The 21,520-nt window shown below is 40.9% G+C and overlaps 1 protein-coding gene across 3 annotated transcripts in view; it reads right to left on the bottom strand.

The window, feature by feature from the left end:
- KCNMB4 (potassium calcium-activated channel subfamily M regulatory beta subunit 4) overlaps positions 1 to 21,520 on the bottom strand; it is a 101,335-nt gene that overhangs the window by 18,199 nt on the left and 61,616 nt on the right. Inside the window, exons 3-4 of one of the 3 annotated variants that reach the window (XM_065934629.1) lie at positions 16,804 to 16,885; positions 13,452 to 16,280 (exon numbers count right to left, since the gene is read on the bottom strand). The exons of 1 other annotated variant lie outside the window; for it this stretch is intronic. In XM_065934629.1, the coding sequence (XP_065790701.1) occupies positions 16,269 to 16,280; positions 16,804 to 16,885 (94 nt within the window). In that variant the 3' untranslated portion in view covers positions 13,452 to 16,268. Of the gene's footprint in view, positions 1 to 13,451; positions 16,886 to 21,520 lie in introns of those variants that run through there. One more of the 3 variants, XM_065934627.1, reaches the window with a different exon arrangement.

Raw genomic sequence — 21,520 nt, forward strand, 5'->3', positions numbered from 1 at the left:
CCTCATTATTTTACCACCTTTTACCATTATCCCCTCTCTTGAGGTTATTTCTGTTGCTAGATCTATGCGATTGAAAAACTATAACAGTGCGCCACTGAATAGCTCTCTCAGATCCTGAGTTCAGCAATGTCACATTGATGGCTTTACAATCAGCCATGGTGGGTGAATTTATTCCACAGATGTCAGTAAATCCTGTAAATGAGGTCATCTATTTCACCCCTGGCTGAGTGTCAAACATTTACCAGGACATCACTTCCCATCAGTACATCTTTCCACCCTGCACGACACAAAACATTGCAACCCGCTCACCTTGGGAAGACATGAAGGCATCAGCCACTTCATTTCCTCCAATAATTATAAAGGGCAAAGTAAACCGCTCTAGGATTTTTTTTTCTTTAAACATTTTTTCTTATTTTTTGGTTTGGAAGGTTTATTCACACATTTATACATCATCTGTTTCCTCTTTAAATTTCAGAGTAACTTTGGATTTTATAACATGGAGTTAGCATTTAAGGTATGCTATCTCACAAAGGAGAATTATAGGAACTAATGAGAATTCTACAGTGTTTTTGGTGTCTCTTGGTCTATGATGTATGGGACAGTATGGAGACCTCCTTGAGTATCCTCCTTTCTATATTACCTTTTATTTCCACTGTTCAGTTCAGTTCAATCGCTCAGCCTTGTCTGACTATTTTCAACCCCATGGACTGCAGCACGCCAGGCCTCCCTGTCCATCACCAATTCCCAGAGCTTACTCAAACGCATGTCCATTGAGTCGGTGAAGCCATCCAACCATCTTATCCTCTGTCATCCCCTTCTCCCACCTTCAATCTTTCTCAGCATCAGGGTCTTTTCAAATGAGTCAGTTCTTCGCATCAGGTGGCTAAAGGATTGGAGTTTCAACAGTTGCATCAGTCCTTCCAATGAATATTCAGGACTGATCTCCTTTAGGATGGACTGGTTGGATCGCCTTGCAGTCCAAGGGACTCTCAAGATTCTTCTCCAACACCACAGTTCAGAAGCATCAGTTCTTCGGTACTCAGCTTTCTTTAGAGTCCAACTCTCACATCCGTATATGACTATTGGAAAAACCAGAGCTTTGACTACATGGACCTTTGTTGGCAAAGTAATGTCTCTGCTTTTTAATAATGTCTAGGTTAGTCATAATTTTTCTTTCAAGGAGCAAGCGTCTTTTAATTTCATGGCTGCCATCACCATCTGCAGTGATTTTGGAGACCTCCAAAATAAAGTCTCTCACTGTTTCCATCGTTTCCCCATCTATTTTCCATGGAGTAGTGGGACTGTATGCCATGATCTTAGTTTCCTAAATGTTGAGTTTTAAGCCAACTTTTTCACTCTCCTCTTTCACTTTCATCAAAACTCTCTTTAGTTCCTCTTCACTTTCTGACATAAGGGTGCTGTCATCTGCATATCTGAGGTTATTGATATTTCTCCTGGCAATCTTGATTCCAGCTTGTGCTCCATCCAGTCCAGCATTTCTCATGATGTACTCTGCATATAAGTTAAGTAAGCAGGGTGACGATATACAGCTTTGACATACTCCTTCCCGATTTGGAACCAGTCTGTTGCTCCATGTCCAATTCTAATGTTGCTTCTTGACCTGCATACAGACTTCTCAGGTGGCAGGTCAGGTGGTCTGGTATTCCCATCTCTTGAAGAATTTCCCACCATTTGTTGTGATCCACACAGTCAAAGGCTTTGGCACAGTCAATAAAGCAGAAGTAGATCTTTTTCTGGAACTCTCTTGCTTTTTCAATGATCCATCGGATGTTGGCAATTTGATCTCTGGTTCCTCCACCTTTTCTAAATCCAACATTAACATATGGAAGTCCACAGTTCACGTACTGTTGAAGCCTGACTTGGAGAATCTTGAGCATTACTTTGCTAGAGTGTGAGATGAGTGCAATTGTGTGGTAGTTTGAGCATTCTTTGGCATTGCCTTTCTTTGGGATTGGAATGAAAACTGAACTTTTCCAGTCCTGTGGCCACTGCTGAGTTTTCCAGATTTGCTGGCATATTGAGTGCAGCACTTTCACAGCATCATCTTTTAGGATTTGAAACAGCTCACCTGGAATTCCATCACCTCCACTAGCTTTGTTCATAGTGATGCTTCCTAAGGCCCACTTGACTTTGCATTCCAGGGTGTCTGGCTCTAGGTGAGTGATCACACCATCGTGATTATCTGGGTCATGAAGATCTTTTTTGTAGTTTTTCTGCCCATAGTACTGGGCACTTTTATTAAAAATACTCCTATACCTAGGTTTTCTCAAGAATCCCAATTTCATTAACTTTATAACTTAATCAAGGTTTCCTTGTTTAGACACAACCTCATCCAAAACACTTTAAAGAGGTTGTGAGGTTTGTTTGTTTGTTTATTTGGAAAAAGTGGCAGAAAAATCTTCTCAACAATCAGGGCAAAATACTTTTCACTTTTCATTATTAAAATAAAATGTCACTGAGCAGAGAAACCTCCACTCAGGCAGTGCTTGCCAAGAAAAGGTCACCTGAAGGAGACTAAGGAGGGGAAATGTGAAGAACTGAACTCCCCCCTCAGCCTGTTGCTGGGTCGGAAGGGGAACAGAGTCAAAACACCAGCACGAGGAGGGAGGGGGACCAGACGGTCACTGCCAATCACGAGAAACCAGTGACGACCTATGACTGGAACTCTAATCAGAGAAATTAACCAGGAGTTTTCAGGCTGCTTGGAGGTCCAAGTAAGGAAGAGTTAGGGAGTAAGGGGATTATAATATAACTAAACATTCACTGAACACTTGAACATACTGAGTCAGGATCACTATTAAGTATAAAGCATTTTGTGTATGTTATCTTTCCATGCATCATTTTACCAATTACCCTTAACTAAATGGCCCAGAAGAGAAAACACTCTTCTTAAAATGTCTTTACACACTTCCAAAACAGAGATTCAGACAATCTGTTAAATAATAGTAAATCGGGTTTTAAAAAACCACATGCTACTTCAAGGCTTCAACAAGATGAATTTTGTTGAAATCACAGAAAAAGCTGCTGAGCAACAGAGGTGAGTTTATTAAATTTACAGCAGCAAGGGAGACCTTATTGACAAAGTCTTGGTAGTCACACAAAAAGTGAGTGTAAGAAAAGTATTTGTAGGCTTTTGGAATATGAATTCAAGCAGTTTAAGGCAGTTCTTTAAGGTGCAGAGCTTATTGAGAGTGAGCCAAATTAATAAGATAATGAATCAGTAAAATAAGTTTTGCCAAGAGAACACACTGGTCATACACACTGGTCAAACACTCTCTTACAACAACACAAGAGAAGACTACACATGGACATCATCAGACGGTCAATACCAAAATCAGATTGATTATATTCTTCACAGCCAAAGATGCAGAAGCTCTATGCAGTCAGCAAAAACAAGACCGGTAGCTGACTGTGGCTCAGATCATGAACTCCTTATTGCCCAATTCAGACTTAAACTGAAGAAAGTAGGGAAAACCACTTGACCATTCAGGTATGACCTAAATCAAATCCCTTACAATTATGCAGTGGAAGTGACCAATAGATTCAAGGGATCAGATCTGATAGACAGAGTGCCTGATGAACTATGGACGGAAGTTCATGACATTGTACAGGAGACAGGGATCAAGACCATCCCCCAAAAAAAGAAATGCGAAAAGGCAAAATGGTTGTCTGAGGAGGTCTTACAAATAGCTGTGAAAAAAAGAAAAGAAGAAGGCAAAGGAGAAAGGGAAAGATATACCCATTTGAATGCAGAGTTCCAAAGAAGAGCAAGGAGAGAAAATGCAAAGTAAGCAATGCAAAGGAATAGAGGAAAACAATACAATGGGAAAGACTAGAGATCCCTTCAAGAAAATTAGAGATACGAAGGGAATATTTCATGCAAAGATGGGCACAATAAAGGACAGAAATGGTATGGACCTAACAAAAGCAAAAGATATTAAGAAGAGGTGGCAAGAATACACAGAAGAACTATACAAAAAAGATCTTCATGACCCAGATAATCACGATGGTGTGATCACTCACCTAGAGCCAGACACCCTGGAATGCAAAGTCAAGTGGGCCTTAGGAAGCATCACTATGAACAAAGCTAGTGGAGGTGATGGAATTCCAGGTGAGCTGTTTCAAATCCTAAAAGATGATGCTGTGAAAGTGCTGCACTCAATATGCCAGCAAATCTGGAAAACTCAGCAGTGGCCACAGGACTGGAAAAGTTCAGTTTTCATTCCAATCCCAAAGAAAGGCAATGCCAAAGAATGCTCAAACTACCACACAATTGCACTCAACTCACACTCTAGCAAAGTAATGCTTAAGATTCTCCAAGTCAGGCTTCAACAGTACGTGAACCATGAACTTCCAGATGTTAATGTTGGATTTAGAAAAGGCAGAGGAACCAGAGATCAAATTGCCAACATCCGATGGATCATTGAAAAAGCAAGAGAGTTCCAGAAAAAGATCTACTTCTGCTTTATTGACTGTGCCAAAGCCTTTGACTGTGTGGATCACAACAAATGGTGGGAAATTCTTCAAGAGATGGGAATACCAGACCACCTGACCTGCCACCTGAGAAGTCTGTATGCAGGTCAAGAAGCAACAGTTAGAATTGGACATGGAGCAACAGACTGGTTCCAAATCGGGAAGGAGTACGTCAAGGCTGTATATTGTCACCCTGCTTACTTAACTTATATGCAGAGTACATCATGAGAAATGCTGGGCTGGATGGAGCACAAGCTGGAATCAAGATTGCCAGGAGAAATATCAATAACCTCAGACATGCATATGAGACCACCCTTATGACAGAAAGTGTAGAAGAACTACAGAGACTCTTGATGAAAGTGAAAGAGGAGAGTGAAAAAGTTGCTTAAAACTCAGCATTCAGAAAACCAAGATCATGGCATCTGGTCCCATCACCTCATGGCAAATAAATGGGAAAGCAATGGAAACAGTGACAGACTTTATTTTGGGGGACTCAAAAATCATTGCAGATGGTGACGGCAGCCATGAAATTAAAAGATGTTTGCTCCCTGAAAGAAAAGTTATGACCAACCTAGACATTATTAAAAAGCAGAGACATTACTTTGCCAACAAAGGTCTGTGTAGTCAAAGCTCTGGTTTTTCCAGTAGTCATGTATGTATGTGAGAGTTGGACTCTGAAGAAAGCTGAGCGCCGAAGAACTGATGCTTCTGAACTGTGGTGTTGGAGAAGAATCTTGAGAGTCCCTTGGACTGCAAGGCGATCCAACCAGTCCATCCTAAAGGAGATCAGTCCTGAATGTTCATTGGAAGGACTGATGCAACTGTTGAAAGTCCAATCCTTTAGCCACCTGATGCGAAGAACTGACTCATTTGAAAAGACCCTGATGCTGGGAAGGAATGAAGGTGGGAGAAGGGGATGACAGAGGATAAGATGGTTGGATGGCTTCACCGACTCAATGGACATGAGTTTGAGTAAGCTCTGGGAATTGGTGATGGACAGGGAGGCCTGGCGTGCTGCAGTCCATGGGGTTGAAAATAGTCAGATATGGCTGAGCGACTGAACTGAACTGAAGGTGAAGTTCATGAGATAAATCTTGATTAGTGCTCTAAATAAGGGAGCCTTTTCCCCAATTTTGGAGCCTATCCCTGGTATTTTGTAATAGATTTGTTTTTTGGGGTTTTGTTTGTTTGTTTTGCCAATAAAAGTTCTCCAAAGATTTGGCCTTGTAGTGCATTATGGAAACAGGATTCTTAGAAGATGTCTGTCTCTCATAATAACCTGGTAGCACATTTCTATTAACCTTCAAATTACCTCTTTTTATATGGCATTCTACCTCCTTAAGAAACATTAGAACACTTTAGAATTTCTTAGTCTTTTAACCATTTTTGTTTGCTTTTCCCACCATTTTGTTTTGTTATTTTCAAAACATTCTACATCTCCTGCCATTGCTATTAACTTAGCTCTCCTTTTTCTGCTCAGTTGACAAGTCCTGGTGGGTACGAGTTCCACCTTCTCTGCGACTTTAGTTCCAGTAAAAGGTCATTGGGCTTCCCAGGTGGCGCTAGTGGTAAAGAATTCACCCACCAGTGCAGGAGACCCAGGAGATGTGACTTTGATCCCTGAGTTGGGAAAATCCCCTGGAAAAGGAAATGGCACCCCACTCCAGGATTCTTGCCTGGAAAATTTCATGGACAGAGGAGCCTGGCTGGCTGCAGTCCATGGGGCTGAAAAGAGTCAACTGAGACTGAGCACAAAGGGCCATTATTTTTAGGAGTGAGTTGAAATCTGTTTTGACATATCCAGCTTAATAATTTTCTTTTCTTTTCTTTTGGAAGGTATGACTTGTCAAGAAACAAGATTAACTCTGAGTTTTCTAGATGAGTTTCTAATTTATTTGTTCAGGGCATGGACCGGTCTTGGACAGAGGTTGAAAGTGAAAGTCAAAGTGAAGTCGCTCAGTCGTGTCCGACTCTTTGCAACCCCATGGACTGTAGCCTACCAGGCTCCTCTATCCATGGGATTTTCCAGGCAAGAGGACTGGAGTGGGTTGCTATTTCCTTCTCCAGGGACAGAAGTTAGATAGCCCTAAATTATTCCTTCTGACAGAAGAAGGAAATTAGCAGGATTTCAAGTACTACCATCAAGGAAGAAAATGAGTGAAGGAAAAAATAATAGAATTTCATGTGAGGTAAGTCTACCTGCTAAGAAATAGAGCGTCTTTTTAGTAGGCGACAATGATTGTATATCGTGAGAAGGAATGAGGACTTAGTTAGCAGTAGCCTTTACCATTTTCTTCTCTGGTGGCTCAGACAGTAAAAGCATCTGCCAGCAATGCGGGAGACCTGGGTTCAATCCCTGGGTCAGGGAGATCCCCTGGAGAAGGAAATGGCAACCCACTCCAGTACTCTTGCCTGGAAAAGCCCATGGATGGAGAAGCCTGGTAGGCTACAGTCCATGGGGTTGCAAAAATTCAGGCATGACTGAGTGACTTCACTTTCTTACCAATTTAGCTGCAGTGACTATTAACCTGCAACCAGGAAGTAGAACTTTTAACATAGGGTCAAGAGAAAAACTATAGCAAACTTTTCTCTGTAAAGACCATGAATCTGTGTCAAAATGATAAGGGTTTGTCCAGATTGTTTTGCACGGTTATGTAGAAAGGTTTAAGATATTAAGCTGGCCCAGGGTAAGAAGATGCCAAAAAGCTAATCACTTTATTTTTCTAAAATTTATTTTATTGAAGTATACTTGATTTACAATGCTGTGTTAATTTCTGTAAAGCAATTGAGTTGTATACGTGTGTGTGTGTGTGTATACACATATTCTTTTTCTTATTCTTTTCCATTATCATTTACCACAGGATATTGAATATAGTTCCCTGTACAATACAGTAGGACCTTGTTTACCCATCCTATATATAATAGTTTGCATCTGAAACGCTAATTTTAAAATCACAAAATGCCAGCTCACATTGAGGTTCCAAGGCAGAGATTTGATTCCCAATAACTTGATTAAATCACAAAGAGATCTTGTGATTTAGGAACAGCTGGTAACTAGCTGCCTGCAGTAGCTATCAGACCTCAGAAATCCTCTTAGTTTACTCTGAATTAAGTCTGAATAATTGGCCTGGAAAATTTTTGAATGGTTTTTAGTCTGTCCAAAATGAGGGTAACTCAGTAAATCTGCATTAGGATAGATTTTGTCTTGGGTGATATATTTTGTTTTGACAAAATTATAACATTCCTTCTAACTTAAAGCCCTTTCTAAGTTAAAACTCTTCAGAAGATTAATGAAATTAGTTGAGAGAGCTCAACGCATCTTCAGAATCTAATAAGAGGTTAAGAGGTCATCCACGTATTGAGTAATAGAATTGCAAGGAAAGTTAAGATCCAAAATGTCCTAGGCAGGGTCGTATAAAAAAAAAAAAAAAAAAAAAAAGCAGGAAGCTACTTCATTAAATCACTGAAGCAAAACTGTCAAGACATATTGCTGAGTTTTCCAGGAAAGGGTGAGTAGGATTAACTATTACAATCTAAACTAAGGAACTACTAAAGAAAGCAGATTTATACTCATAACACAGATTTATGAGTCTAAAATAATGTAAACCCATGATAAAACAGCACTTTGGTTGAGTATCACAGGGAAGTAAGGAAAGGCTATTTTATTTATGACTCTGAGGTCCTAAGCAGGTCTATATCCTCACCCACTGAATTTCAGGCTGGTATTGTAGCATCCAGCTGATGTTCAGGATGTACTCTGGCACCTTGGCATATTAAGTGTCTTGAGCTGGAAGAGTCTGAGAAAACAGTAGAAGCAAGAAGGTCACTCTGACCTCCCCTTCACTTGTCCTTCTCCCCTAAAAGCAAGATATAAATTTCCCTTATAAAAGGTACCCTCCCTGTACCAGGAAGAAGGAAGACATTTGGGGAAAAGAAATCTGCACCAACAAACTTTGTTAAGCTAACCCTTATCTTCCTAGTTATCATTCATCATTTACTACATTTAGCCCAAATCCCCTTGTCTTGTCAACTCTTCACAAATGAATTGTCTCTTCTGTAAAAGTTTCTTGATCTAGTCACCTCTCAGGCCTTCATTCCTCTGTGAAGGCTCTCAGGTACATGTAAAAATTTGATAAAAAGTGTTAATCTGTCTTGTCAGTTTAATTTTCAGACCCAACCAGGGACCCTAATAGTGTGTAGAAAAGCTTTCTTCTCCTACCGTCCATTATCAAAAATGTCTTTGCAAAACTGTCATCAATAGTTAAATTTCAACCTGTGAATTTCAGAGTAGAGGGCTAAGTGGATACTTGGCTCCCCCTTCAGAGCATTTTTTGGGCATCTCTGGTGGCTCAGACGGTAAAGAATCTGCCTGCAATGCAGGAGACCTGGGCTCTATCCCTGGGTTGGGACGATCCCCTGGAGAAGGGAATGGCTACCCACTCCAGTATTCTTGCCTGGAGAATTCCATGGACAGAGGAGCCTGGTAGGCTACAGTCCATGGGGTCACAAAGAATCAGACCCGACTTAGTGACTAACATGCTCAGAGCATTTTTATTACCTCTTGAGAAACCTGTATGCAGGTCAGGAAGCAAAAGTTAGAACTGGACATGGAACAACAGACTGGTTCCGAATAAGGAAAGGAGTACATCAAGGCTATATATTGTCACCCTGCTTATTTAACTTATATGCAGAGTACATCATGAGAAATGCTGGACTGGATGATGCACAAGCTGGAATCAAGAATGTTGGGAGAAATATCAATAACCTCAGATATGCAGATGCCACCACCCTTATGGCAGAGAGTGAAGAAGAACTAAACAGCCTCTTGATGAAAGTGAAAGAGGAGAGTGAAAAAGTTGGCTTGAAGCTCAACATTCAGAAAACTAAGATCATGGCATCCAGTCCCATCACTTCATGGCAAATAGATGGGGAAACAGTGGAAACAGTGGATGACTTTATTTTGGGGGGTTCCAAAACCACTGCAGATGGTGACTGCAGCCATGAAATTAAAAGATGCTTACTTCTTGAAAGGAAAGTTATGACCAACCTAGATAGCATATTAAAAAGCAGAGACATTATGTTGTCAACAAAGGTCTATATAATCAAGGCTATGGTTTTTCCAGTAGTCATGTATGGATGTGAGAGTTGGACTATAAAGAAAGCTGAGTGCTGAAGAATTGATGCTTTTGAACTGTGGTGTTGGAGAAGACTCTTGAGAGTCCCTTAGACTGCAAGGAGATCCAACTAGTCCATCCTAAAGGAGATCAGTCCTGGGTGTTCATTGGAAGGACTGATGTTGAAGCTGAAACTCCAATAGTTTGGCCACCTGATGTGAAGAGCTGACTTATTTGAAAAGACTCTGATGTTGGGAAAGATTGAAGGCAAGAGGAGAAGGGGATGACAGAGAATGAGATGGTTAGGTGGCATCACCAATTCAATGGACATGAGTCTGGGTAAACTCTGGGAGCTAGTGATGGACAGGGAGGCCTGGCGTGCTGCAGTCCGTGGGGTCGCAAAGTGTCGGACACAGCTGAACTGAACTGAGCACCATCAAAAAGTTTATTCCTGGGACTTGGTGGTGTGTGCTGTCACTTCAGTCATGTCCAACTCTTTGTGATTCCATGGACTGTAGCCATCTAGGCTCCTCTGTCCAAGGGATTCTCCAGGCAAGAACACTGGAGTGGGTTGCCATCTCCTCCTCCAGGAAATCTTCCTGACCGAGGGATTGAACCAGCATCTCCTGCATTGCAGGTGGATTCTTTACCACTGAGCCACCGGGGAAGCCTCTCCCTGGCGGTCCAGTGGTTAAAACTCCACCTTCCAATGCAGAGGGTGCCGGTTTGATCCCTGGTCTGGGAAATAAGGTCCAACATGCTGCAGAGTGAGGCCAAAATTTTTTTAATAATAATAAAATTTAAAAATCCGTTCCAATGACTTCTTTGGAAGCTTCTTCACGCTAATCAAAAACAGAGATGATTGAACTTTGCTCACTTTTTGTTTTAAGGTTCCTGTCTAATGGACAATTGTGTTCTTATCAGAAGCTCCCCACTATCATATTGCTGGATCTCTGTTACTGAATTTATTCCACTATAACCCTAATCCATGCACTTATCTTTCTAAGTGGTGAGATTTCACCAGGAATAATTTAGAATTATAGTCAAGCTACTTCCTGATTCCTAACTTTCAGGAATGATATGAGATAATAAATACTTGTTGTAATAAGCTTCTTCAGTTTTAGGATAATTTGATAATGAATGGAGTGATTATTATTCTTTTCATTTGTTTAACAGACTGCATATAATATTTATATACAAAAACGTTAGTGTATCTGTCTTATAGCTTTTCATTTAAAGGCTAAAATTGCAACATGTATTTGTCTATTCATTAATTTTAATTTTTTCCAGGGTTTAGTATGCCCTGGGTACTATGCTAAGTGTCTTACTCTGCGCAGCTCTGATGAAGAACTTAGAAAGATGTTAGATAAGGCATTTAGACGCACTTGGAAACCACTTAATAAGAGTTAATTGGGCATTATTGTCATTGTCATTATGGATAGAAAGATCAATAAGTTTCTTGTTGGAAAGGACATGGAAACAATATGTACAAAGGACATAATGGATCTGGGGAGCACTTATTCATTTATTTAGCATCTTAATGTGTCAGGCACTATGCCAGTCATGGGGAAAAATATGCCACCAACACTGTTCTTATGGATCGTATCATCTAATGGAAGAGAGAAATAATAGATAAGTAAACAGATAAGTATAAGCAGTAATAGGTACTACAAAGGAAGAAAGAAGGACGGAGAGGAAGACGATGACACGAGAAATCTACTTAAATAGGATTCAGGGAAGGCTTCTAGGAAAAGTCAATATTTAAGCTCAGATCTGATGAGTAAGAACCAGATTTACAAACGTGGTGAAAAGCAAGGTCTAAGCCATGGGACAGGACCAGTACATCTGAACTATAGAGTATGTGCTAGGAACATTGAGATGTTAGGAAAATGTTACAATGAATCGGTTTATTTCAATAAATTCTCAGGACAAATTATTTGAGCCGGGAAATGTTTCCTTATCCATTTTGTTTGGTACTATTTTGTTGCATTGAAAGTGTTAGTTGCTCAGTTGTGTCTGACTCCTTGTGACCCCGTGGACTGTAGCCCACCAGGCTCCTCTGTCCATGGGATTCTCCACGTAAGAATACTGGAGTGTGTTGCCATTTCCTTCTCCAGGGGATCTTCCTGACCCAGGGATCAAACCTGGGTCTCTTATATTGCAGGCAGATTCTTTACCATCTGAGCCACCAGCATTACTTGTCATCATTGCACTGTCTACCCATCACTATGCTTATTAAAGAATTCATTGGAGCTATTGCAAATACATTCAGAGCTCAAAACAGGAGAGAATAGATGTGGGAATCACCAGCTGAGATCATCAGATGAGACCATTCAGAAAAAGACAGTGTATGTCTGCATGTCTATTCCTGTCTTGGAACTAGGTTTATCTGTACCATTTTCCTAGAGTCCACATACATGCGTTAATATATGATACTTGTTTTTTCTCTTTCTGACTTACTTCGCTCTGTGTGACAGACTCTAGGAGAGAACAGATGTGTCGACACATTGATGGCAGGGGAGGGAGAAATGAATTGGGAGATTAGGCTTGACATGTATAGACTACCATATGTGAAAGATAGCTAGCTAGTGGGAAGCTGCCGTGTAGCCCAGGGAGCTCAGCTCAGGGCTCTGTGATGGCCTAGAGGGGTGGGATGGCGGGGTGGGAAGGAGGCTCAAGAGGGAAGGGGTATACTATCCCGTGGCTGATTCACTTCCTTGTACGGCGGAAACTAAGGCAACAATGTACCGCAACCATACTCCACAAAAAAGAGAGAAGGGCCATGTAAATTATATCCCTGTCATAACAAAATATGTGGCTATGTATTGTTGCCAGGCAGCGAGGAAATAGATATTACAGGATGGAAAACTAGAGACCCTTGTGCTTTGGCTAACCACTAGATAAAACTGGCACTTGTAACGACTTGACAGGCAAACCTATGGCTTTGTGGCAAGTAATTAGAAAAAAGCAGAGTGGGGCTTCCCTGGGAGTCCAGTGGTTGAGAATCCACCTTGCGATGCAGGGGATGAGGGTTTGATCCCTGGTCAGGGAAGATCCCACATGCCGCAGGGCAAGTAAGTCTGGGCCCCGTAACTGCTGAGCTGATGCTCTGGAGCCCTCAAGCCACAACTACCGAAGCCCTCACATCACCACTAGGCTAGCCCCTGCTCTCCACAACTAGAGAAACTCTGTGTGCAGCAACAAAGATCCAGTACAGCCAAAAATAAATCAATAAATAAACATTTAAAACAACAGTTAATTAAAAAAAAAAAGCAGAGTGATGATGTGTATTGGCTGCTTTATTGCTGTTTTTTTGGCAAGGAACTATGAAAAATAGTGAAACAAGAAAAACTATTTACAAGTAGGTAATTCAGCCTTGTTTCAGGAACTAAGACTATATCCTGCAGCCCGACCATTTCTATGCACCAAAAAGCAAATTATTATGCAGTCTCTCTGAAAGTCTCCACTGAGTATCCCAATATTACTGACCAGACAACGGAAGTCAGTTGAGCAGAAAAGACCAGCTAAAGGGTGAAGCATTCTCACTTAAACCCGGTTTTCCAGAAGGCTTCAAAGTGGCTGCCACTCAACTGAGGGATGGAGACACAGGCCAAGCACAGAGACTAGTAAAGAAGATGCCGCTGCCTTAAGAAGTATAACAAGAGTAGCTCTTTGGCTGTGAATACTTTTGTGTGAACTAACAAAACTAAAAGCAAAAACACCGAAAACCATGTTTTGATGAAACTTCATTACCAATGTTGTAAGCACCCCTTCAGAGGCCACATGAAAACCCATTACCCCAAATTTGGTTTGGATGTTGAGACTAATAACCATACACACATCAAGAGGGTATGAAAAGGTTTATTATTCACATAATGAATGAGACTTTCTAGGAGAGTGGAGCAGTTCCCAAGCAGATCCAAAAATGACTTGACTGGTTTGACTTTATTATTCTTAGGATGTGGGGCAGGGAGTGGGTTCCTGCAAGCAGGCTAGGGCTTGTATGATTTGAACTTCCCACCCAGTCCAAAGGAGGGGGTACCCAGGCTCACTAATCAGCTTGCCCAGATGTGGAGCAGAAGGGGAAAGGAAAAGGGGAGCAGAAAGGGAAAGATGTTAGCACCCCAACATCAAAAATAGTCAAACTCCCTACTGCAGTCAATTAAACAACCACCCTATAAACTTGAAAAATCTACATTTGTTCAGTCTCTAAGGAAATCTAGGTCTCCTCTACAAATCTGCACCAGCAGGTGGGGGCCTGCAAAAGCTGTGATGCCTCCCAAAAGCTTCAGATGTGGCTAAGAAGTCTGAGGAGCAAGAATCTCCTAGAAGTCAAAGTAGAGGCCAGAGAGAACAGAGGACAAGGGAGTTTCTCCCAGAGAGAAGATTCACGGTCTAACCAAGGCCTGTACATCCTGCCAGGGCCAACAGATCTTTGTCATCCCTGCCCAGATTTTCATCGTAGCATGGGCCACTGACAGCTGCCCATCATTCCTGTCTTTAACTCTAGTATCATTCTCCCCTTTTCCTTTTATCCTGGAGCTTTAATAGGACATACGTCCATCTAGCTGGAGACAACAGGTCCCAGTCTTCCTTGAAGCTAGGTATACTTATGTAATCGGTATTCACGGATGGACTATGAGCAGGGTGATGGCTGGAACTTCCTTAAAAGGAAGCATTGGGTTGGCTGAAAAAGCTTGTACAGACTTTTCCAAAAGGTTAACACCTTATGAAAAAACCAGAACGAACTTTTGGTCAACCCAATAGCTGGCTCCCAAATCGCTCTCTTTTCACGGGCTGCAGAATGTGGTGTATTTTTGAGCCCACTTTGACCATGGGATGAATAACACCTTTGATAATGAGAGGACAAGGTAGACAAGCTTGGGTTCCTTGATTACCTTAAGAAACAGACCTGCCCTCCCTGACCTGGATGACTTCTCAGGTACCTCCAGATTGCCATAAGAGAAAGAAAGAAACTTCTGTCTTACATGAGTCATCATATTGGGGGGTTTCTGTTTCAGCAGCTTATACCATTTCCTCATTTATATTTAGAAAAAAGAGAATTGAAATATTAAGTAGTTAAGCTTCTTTGTCTTCTGTGATCTTAAAAATGTTGTTCCATTGCATTTTATCTTTAATGATAAGTATAAATAAAGTACCTCAAATTTAACTGGCTACTAGCAAGGAAGATTTTAAAATTATATGTGACCTCAGTAATTCAGCGTGCTTCTTCTTTCCAAAAATCAACCTACAGAATATAACCAGGTATACTCTTTGAGCCTAAATAGAAGCATTTATTTAATTTAATATAAATGGTTAAAAACTGGTAAATAAAAACTCACATCAATATATATCAACTTCCCTTTTTACCAACATGTATGTTCACGCACTGTTTTTATCAACTCCCTGTAATCAATTAATCACAGATTATTGGATTTAGATAAAATGGATAAAGAGACTTCATCTACACAATACATCTCCCACAATGTAATGCAATGACGTTGACTTTCTCTGAGCCGCATTTTCATGTTACTCTCTGCTTCAGAATGGTTCACTTTGTTGCTGAGACAACAGGGATGCTGCAACAGAAACCTGGGATTGAAGTCAAGGCACTGTAGCTGCCTCAAAGGATGTCATAAATAGTGTGTTCAAGGCCTTTTTCACAGTGAAATCTGTAACACTTGAATTGGAAGAAAAATATCTTACTCATCCAACACCCTAGTCTTCCACAGATGACAATGGTTCTTTCAGTTACTTGAGTTTCAAATTTAAGAAAACATTGCTATGTGGACCCAAAGTCAGGAAGTCATCAAGCCACTAATATGTATCTTTCTTAGAATGCTGAGCAAAATAAATGAGGGCAGCTTGTCCTTACAGTCCAATTTGTCATCATTCTAACAGAAACACGTCTGAAGAATAAGAAAAAGCAAATAAAGTGTGTGTTGTCAGTTTTTCCTCAACCAAAAATTTGTACATCTCTTGTAAGCAAAGGTTTGATTCTACATGGTAAATAAATAGAGGAGCTTAGATAGTCACTTAGATATGATTGATATTTGGAATCTGAGTTTATGAACAGATGCAAAGAAGTACTGTCTCGTCCATGAACTTCTGATAAAGGCGCAGAGAGCTCAGCGGCAGAGTGATGTGAGCTGGCTTGCGTCTCCAGGCTTGTCTAGGCAACCATTAACAACTGCAGCAATAGTCTCATTTTAAAACTGAAAACATCAAGGCAAGGACAAAGAAAATAAAATTAACTGATTTTGATCATTTTTACCCTGACCTAAAAGAAAAATGAAAACCGCATTTAACTAAGCTGAAATGTGTCCTTCACATCATGTACATTCTATTGCAGAGAGACAAAAACCCATCAAAAATTACCTGAACGATGAATAATGAGGCACAGTGCTCTTAGAGCTAGGACAGACCTTGTTCAGAATCTCCTCCCTCTCTTAAGAAATAATCTGGTGAGAAACAACGGAGTGTTGGGAGAATGTTTTCCTCTTTGAGGGTTCCTTGCTGGAGAGTCACAGAAGTGACTGGAGACTGAGTTAACAGTGGCAGTTTTTCCTTTTCAAAGAGGAGTCTAACGTACTCCTTCATACCAGAGACTGGGGGTTACATGGTGAGGTCAAGATTTGTGCAGGAATCCCTGTGTCCAGGTCAAAGTTTCACCTAGCAAAATCAAATGAAACCCATAAGACCCTTTTTTAAAACCCTGGTGTTCAAAGCATAAAAAAGGAAATAGAAAAGAACACAGACCACTCTATTTTAATATTTTTAGGTAGCATAAATCATAATAGTTTGTATTCTACACTGTACAATTATATAGTTATTTCCCCGAAGAAAATTAACTTCTATAGGATTTTCTGAAACGGATAACTCCATACAGCTCAGAGCTTGCCCCTGCAGCTATTGCTACAACACATGGAAAATAATCGGTGAGGTTCCAGGTCTTCGGGTTGTGCCTGCCTCTGCTGTCATTGAGGGGGAGCCTCTCGGAGACCCCTCACAGCCCCTTCCATCTCCTGGGCCGGGAAGCAGGCTCTGCAGGTAGATGTGTGCAGACGAGAGCAGCTGCTGGGCTTCACTTCCCACGAGCCGACTCCCCTTAAGAGAACTTGCGCTTCTTCATGGCTTCTGCCTTGACTGCTAGGCTCTTGGCGCAGATGGTCAGGACCACAATGAGAACACCCACCACGAACGTCACCAGGGGCCACAGGAAGCAGTGCAGAAGGACTATCTCGTCATGCGTGCGATGCAGGAGCACATCGTCTGGTCTGCAGGACAGTGGAGAAGAGGGAAGAGAGAGCGGTCAACTGCCTTGGCATGGCAGAACTCTTCACGAGTGGAGCTCAGCTGGCTTTCTAGCCCCCAGAGTATAACCATCCTTGAAAGTGAAGACTCCACGCTGGCTATAAATACTGTACTTTGTGCTTCAAATCCATTACAGAAAGGTCTGAGGTCCTGAATCAAGTAACTGGTGCATATTATTTATAATGCCATTTACATGTGAAATGTCAAAAGTGCAGCGATCTCTTATTCCATTATTTTCCCCCATTCTGATTGCTTAACATATTCCATCCACTCCCTCATCCTTTAACATCTGCTGACTCAGTCTAAACATGACTTATGAGCTGGCGCTGTCAAACAAAACCAGACCCAAATGATAGCTGGCATTTTACCCTTTCACACATTTTGCCCACCGTCCCAACACTCCACCTCTGGCAACCACAATCTAATCTCTACATCTATACACTCGGTTGTCTGTTGTGTTCATTGTTTATATGTGTTCATATGTTTAGATGCAATTCCACATGTAAGTGAAATCATATGACACATATAAAGACATTTGTTTTTCTCTATCTGACTTAGTTCACTTAGCATAATACCCTCAAGGTCCATTCATGCTGTCAAAAAAGGCAAGATTTTGTGTTTTTTTTATGGTTGAATAATGTTCCACTATATATACTATATAACTTATATATATATATATATATATATATATATATATATATATATATTTGTGTGTATAAAATCACATTTTCTTTAGCTACTCCAATTGTTGGACACAGGCTGCTGCCATGTCTTGGCTATTATAAATAATGCTGTAATAAACATGCAGGTGCATACATCTTTTCAAATTAGTGTCTTCATTTTCATCAGATAAATACCCAGGAGTGAAACTGTTGGATCATATGATTGTTCTAATTTTAGTTTTTTGAGGAAATATTTCCATACTATTTCCATAGTGGCCTCATACTGTTTCCACAGTGGTTGCACTAATTTATACTCCCCTCAATGGTACACAAACAGTTTTTGTTCCAATTCCAAAGAAGGCAATGTCAAAGAGTGCTCAAACTATTGCACAACTGCACTCATCTCACACGCTAGCAAAGTAATGTTCAAAATTCTCCAAGCAAGGCTTCAACAGTATGTGAACCTTCCCCTTCTCCACATCTTCACCAATACTTATTATTTTTGTCTCTTTGATTTATTCTGACAGGTATGAGGTGATATTTCACTGTGCTTTTGATTTGTATTTCCCTGATGATGAGTGATGCTGAGCATCTTTCCATGTACCTGCCAAATGATCTTAATTTAGACAAAAAGTCAGCTAATAAAAAGGAACACATTTGAGTCAGTTCTAATGAGGTGGATGAAACTGGATCCTATTATAGAGAGTGAAGTAAGTCAGAAAGGACTTCCAGGGTGGCTCAGATGGTAAAGTGTCTGCGTACAACGCGGGAGACCCGGGTTCGAACCCTGGATCAGGAAGATCCCCTGGAGAAGGAAATGGCAACCCACTCCAGTACTATTGCCTGGAAAATCCCATGGATGGAGGAGCCTGGTAGGCTACAGTCCAAAGAGTCGGACATGACTGAGCGACTTCACTAAGCTCACAAGTCAGAAAGAGAAAGACAAATACTGTATGTGCTCAGTCACTTCAGTCATGTCTGATTCTTTGCAATCGATGGACTGAACTCCGCAGACTCCTTTGTCCTCGGGGTTTTTCCAGACAAGAATACAGGAGTGGGTTGCCATGCCCTCCTCCAGGGAAATACTGTATATTAATGCATATATATGGAATTTAGAAAGACAGTAACAACGATTTTATATGCAGGGCAGCAAAAGAGACACAGATGTCAAGGACAGACTTTTGGACTCTCTGGGAGAAGGCGAGGGTGGGATGATTAGAGAGAACAGCACTGAAACATGTATATTACCATATGTAAAACATGACCAGTGCAAGTTGGATGCATGAGGCAGAACACCCAAAGCCAGTGCTCTGGGGCAACCCAGAGGGATAGGGTAGGGAGGGAGGTGGGTGGGGGGTTCGGGATGGGGGGACACGGGTGTACCCACAGCTGATTCATATCGATGAATGGCAAAAACCACCACAATATTGTAAATTAATGATCCTCCAATTAAGATAAATTAATTAATTAAAAAAAGAAACACTTGAGTAAGTGTGTTAGAATCAAAGATTAGAAGCAATAATTATGCATCAACACTTATATCTTCTAACAAAAATTTCACACAGATTTTAAAAAAGCCAACTAAAGTCACTATTTGCATTTAGTCATGAAGACCTGTGGCGTAGTCTTCGGGTCAGCTTTACCATGAACAGACAGTGAATAGTTGGATTTAATGCATTTTCCCATGCTTCTGGGTAGGATTAGCCATCATTTGAAACCACTGACCACTTTCTTGATAAATTCTGCAAAGTCTTAGCAACATAGCTTAAAACGTGAGGGTTCTATTTGCAATTTCAACATTGGTCTCATTCATAGGAAGTAACAATATCGTCCACAAACCATGACATGTCATCTTTGGCCACTTAGATACGGGCAATTTTGCTTTCATACAAGAGGTTTACATGTTCAAGGTATTGGGTTGACCAAAAAGTTCGTTCATATTTTTCCATAAAATGGTACATAAACGCCTGAGGGAACTTTTTGGCCAACCTAATATTTCCATTTCATCCACAGAAAAGTTTGTTCCATTATACTGGAGTAGTAATGCTTCCACTAGAAAATAAAATAATGCAGTAAAATCAGTCCAATTGCCCTCAAGAACATCAGAAGCTTTAGAGTACAAAAGCAATGCATTTAACAGAGGAAGGCATTCCTGAGGCGCTCTCACTAATCACAGTTCTCAAAATTCAAGACCTAGTTTCCCAGAAGGCTGACAAAGAATGCTGGGTATGTCTCTTCTATCTACAATACAGTCATCATGAAGCATTAATAAAAATGGTTTGGCAGATTGGCTTTGAAATTACATAATTCTTGCCCTTTTTTGTGCATAGTGTTTCAAATTCTGTAAACAAAGTGAGATTTTTATTGACATTTGATTTCAATTAGAATTTGAACTAAGTGAATGCAGTCATTGTAACAATTAAGCAAAAATCATTCCAGCTTGCAGAAGTTACTCCTTTTTCTGAATTCCTGTACCAAAACATTGTCTTCAAGACCTGTGCTATCATTCGGAGAAGTCTGCTCAGTATTACGTGGCAGCATGGATAGGAGAGGAGTTTGGGAGAGAATGAATACACCTCTATGTCTGGCTGAGTCCCCTTTGCTCTCCACCAGAAACTATCACAACACTGTTAATCTGCTATACTCCAACATAAAATAAAAAGTTTTTTTAAAAACAGACTTCTGCTACCACTGATCTGTGATTTATATTAATGTGCATATCCTTTGCTCCTTTAAGACCCTTGACTGTGTCATTGTCTGCTATTCTGCACATAGAAGGTGCTTCCCACTGATCAAGGGAAAACCATCCCAACTGCATCCCATCTTGTTATCCATGCAAAATTTCAACAAACTTCAAGCCTTGAATGTAAAAAAGTAGAGACCTGGGTCCATAAATAGGGAGCAACACAGTTCGCCGCATATTTTACAGTCTTTGAAATCCCACCTGTAGCACTGCCATGGTTCTTTTTTCAGCTATGAGAGCTCACAGCTGCCAAACTCTCTAAGTGTGTAAGGCAAGTGAAAGCTAAAACTATCTTGGGATGACCCTCCTTCTTCCCTTCCTTCTTTTTGATTTATTTACGGCTGCACTGGGTCTTGATTGCTGCACGTGGGCTTTCTCTAGTTGTGGCGAATTGGGGCTAGTCTCTAGTTGCAGTGTGCGGGCTTCTGATTGTGGTGGCTTCTCCTGTTGTTGAGCACAAGCTCTAGGCACATAGGCTCAGTAACTGCAGCAGACGGACTCAGCAGTTGTGGCAGAGGGGCTCCAGAGCACGCAGGCTTCAACAGTTGTGGTGCACGGGCTGAATTGCTCTGCAGCATGTTCAGTCCCGGACCAGGGGATTGAACCATCCACGTCCCCTGCACTGGCAGGCAGATTCTTAACCACTGACCATGCAGAGAAGTCCCTTCCCTTCCTTCTTACCTTTATTCCTACCTCCCTGCCTTACTTTCCTTTCCCCTCTCCTTCCCTCCCCTTCTTTCTTGAACTGTTCCACTCCTGATTTGTACGAAGATAATCTAGATTCTTCATCAAAAGGTGAGTGTATAGTAATGTGAATGTACTTAATACCATGGACTATGTAATTATACATGGCTGAAATAGTTAAAAAAGGCGGGAGGTTGGTGGAAGGGGACTTGGATTTTTAATGTTATTTAAGTAATTTGCATGTGATTTCCATAATTGATGTGTTTTGCAGCTAATTTTCTAGTAAAATAATTGAGTGAGTATCTTCTATCCTTTTTCTAGACATAATTCTTGAGGTTGAATCCTTTACCACAATACAGGCATCCCCTCCCCTTACCTGTAGTTTTGCTTTCCATAGTTTCAGTTACCTTGAATCAACTGAGATGTGAAATATTAAATGGAAAGTTCCAGAAATAAACAATCCATAAGCTTTAAATTGTGTGTCGTGCTGAGAGTCACGGTAGAATCTC

This window comes from Muntiacus reevesi, chromosome 4 (assembly GCF_963930625.1).
Source record: "Muntiacus reevesi chromosome 4, mMunRee1.1, whole genome shotgun sequence".
Taxonomy (NCBI): Eukaryota; Metazoa; Chordata; class Mammalia; order Artiodactyla; family Cervidae; genus Muntiacus; species Muntiacus reevesi.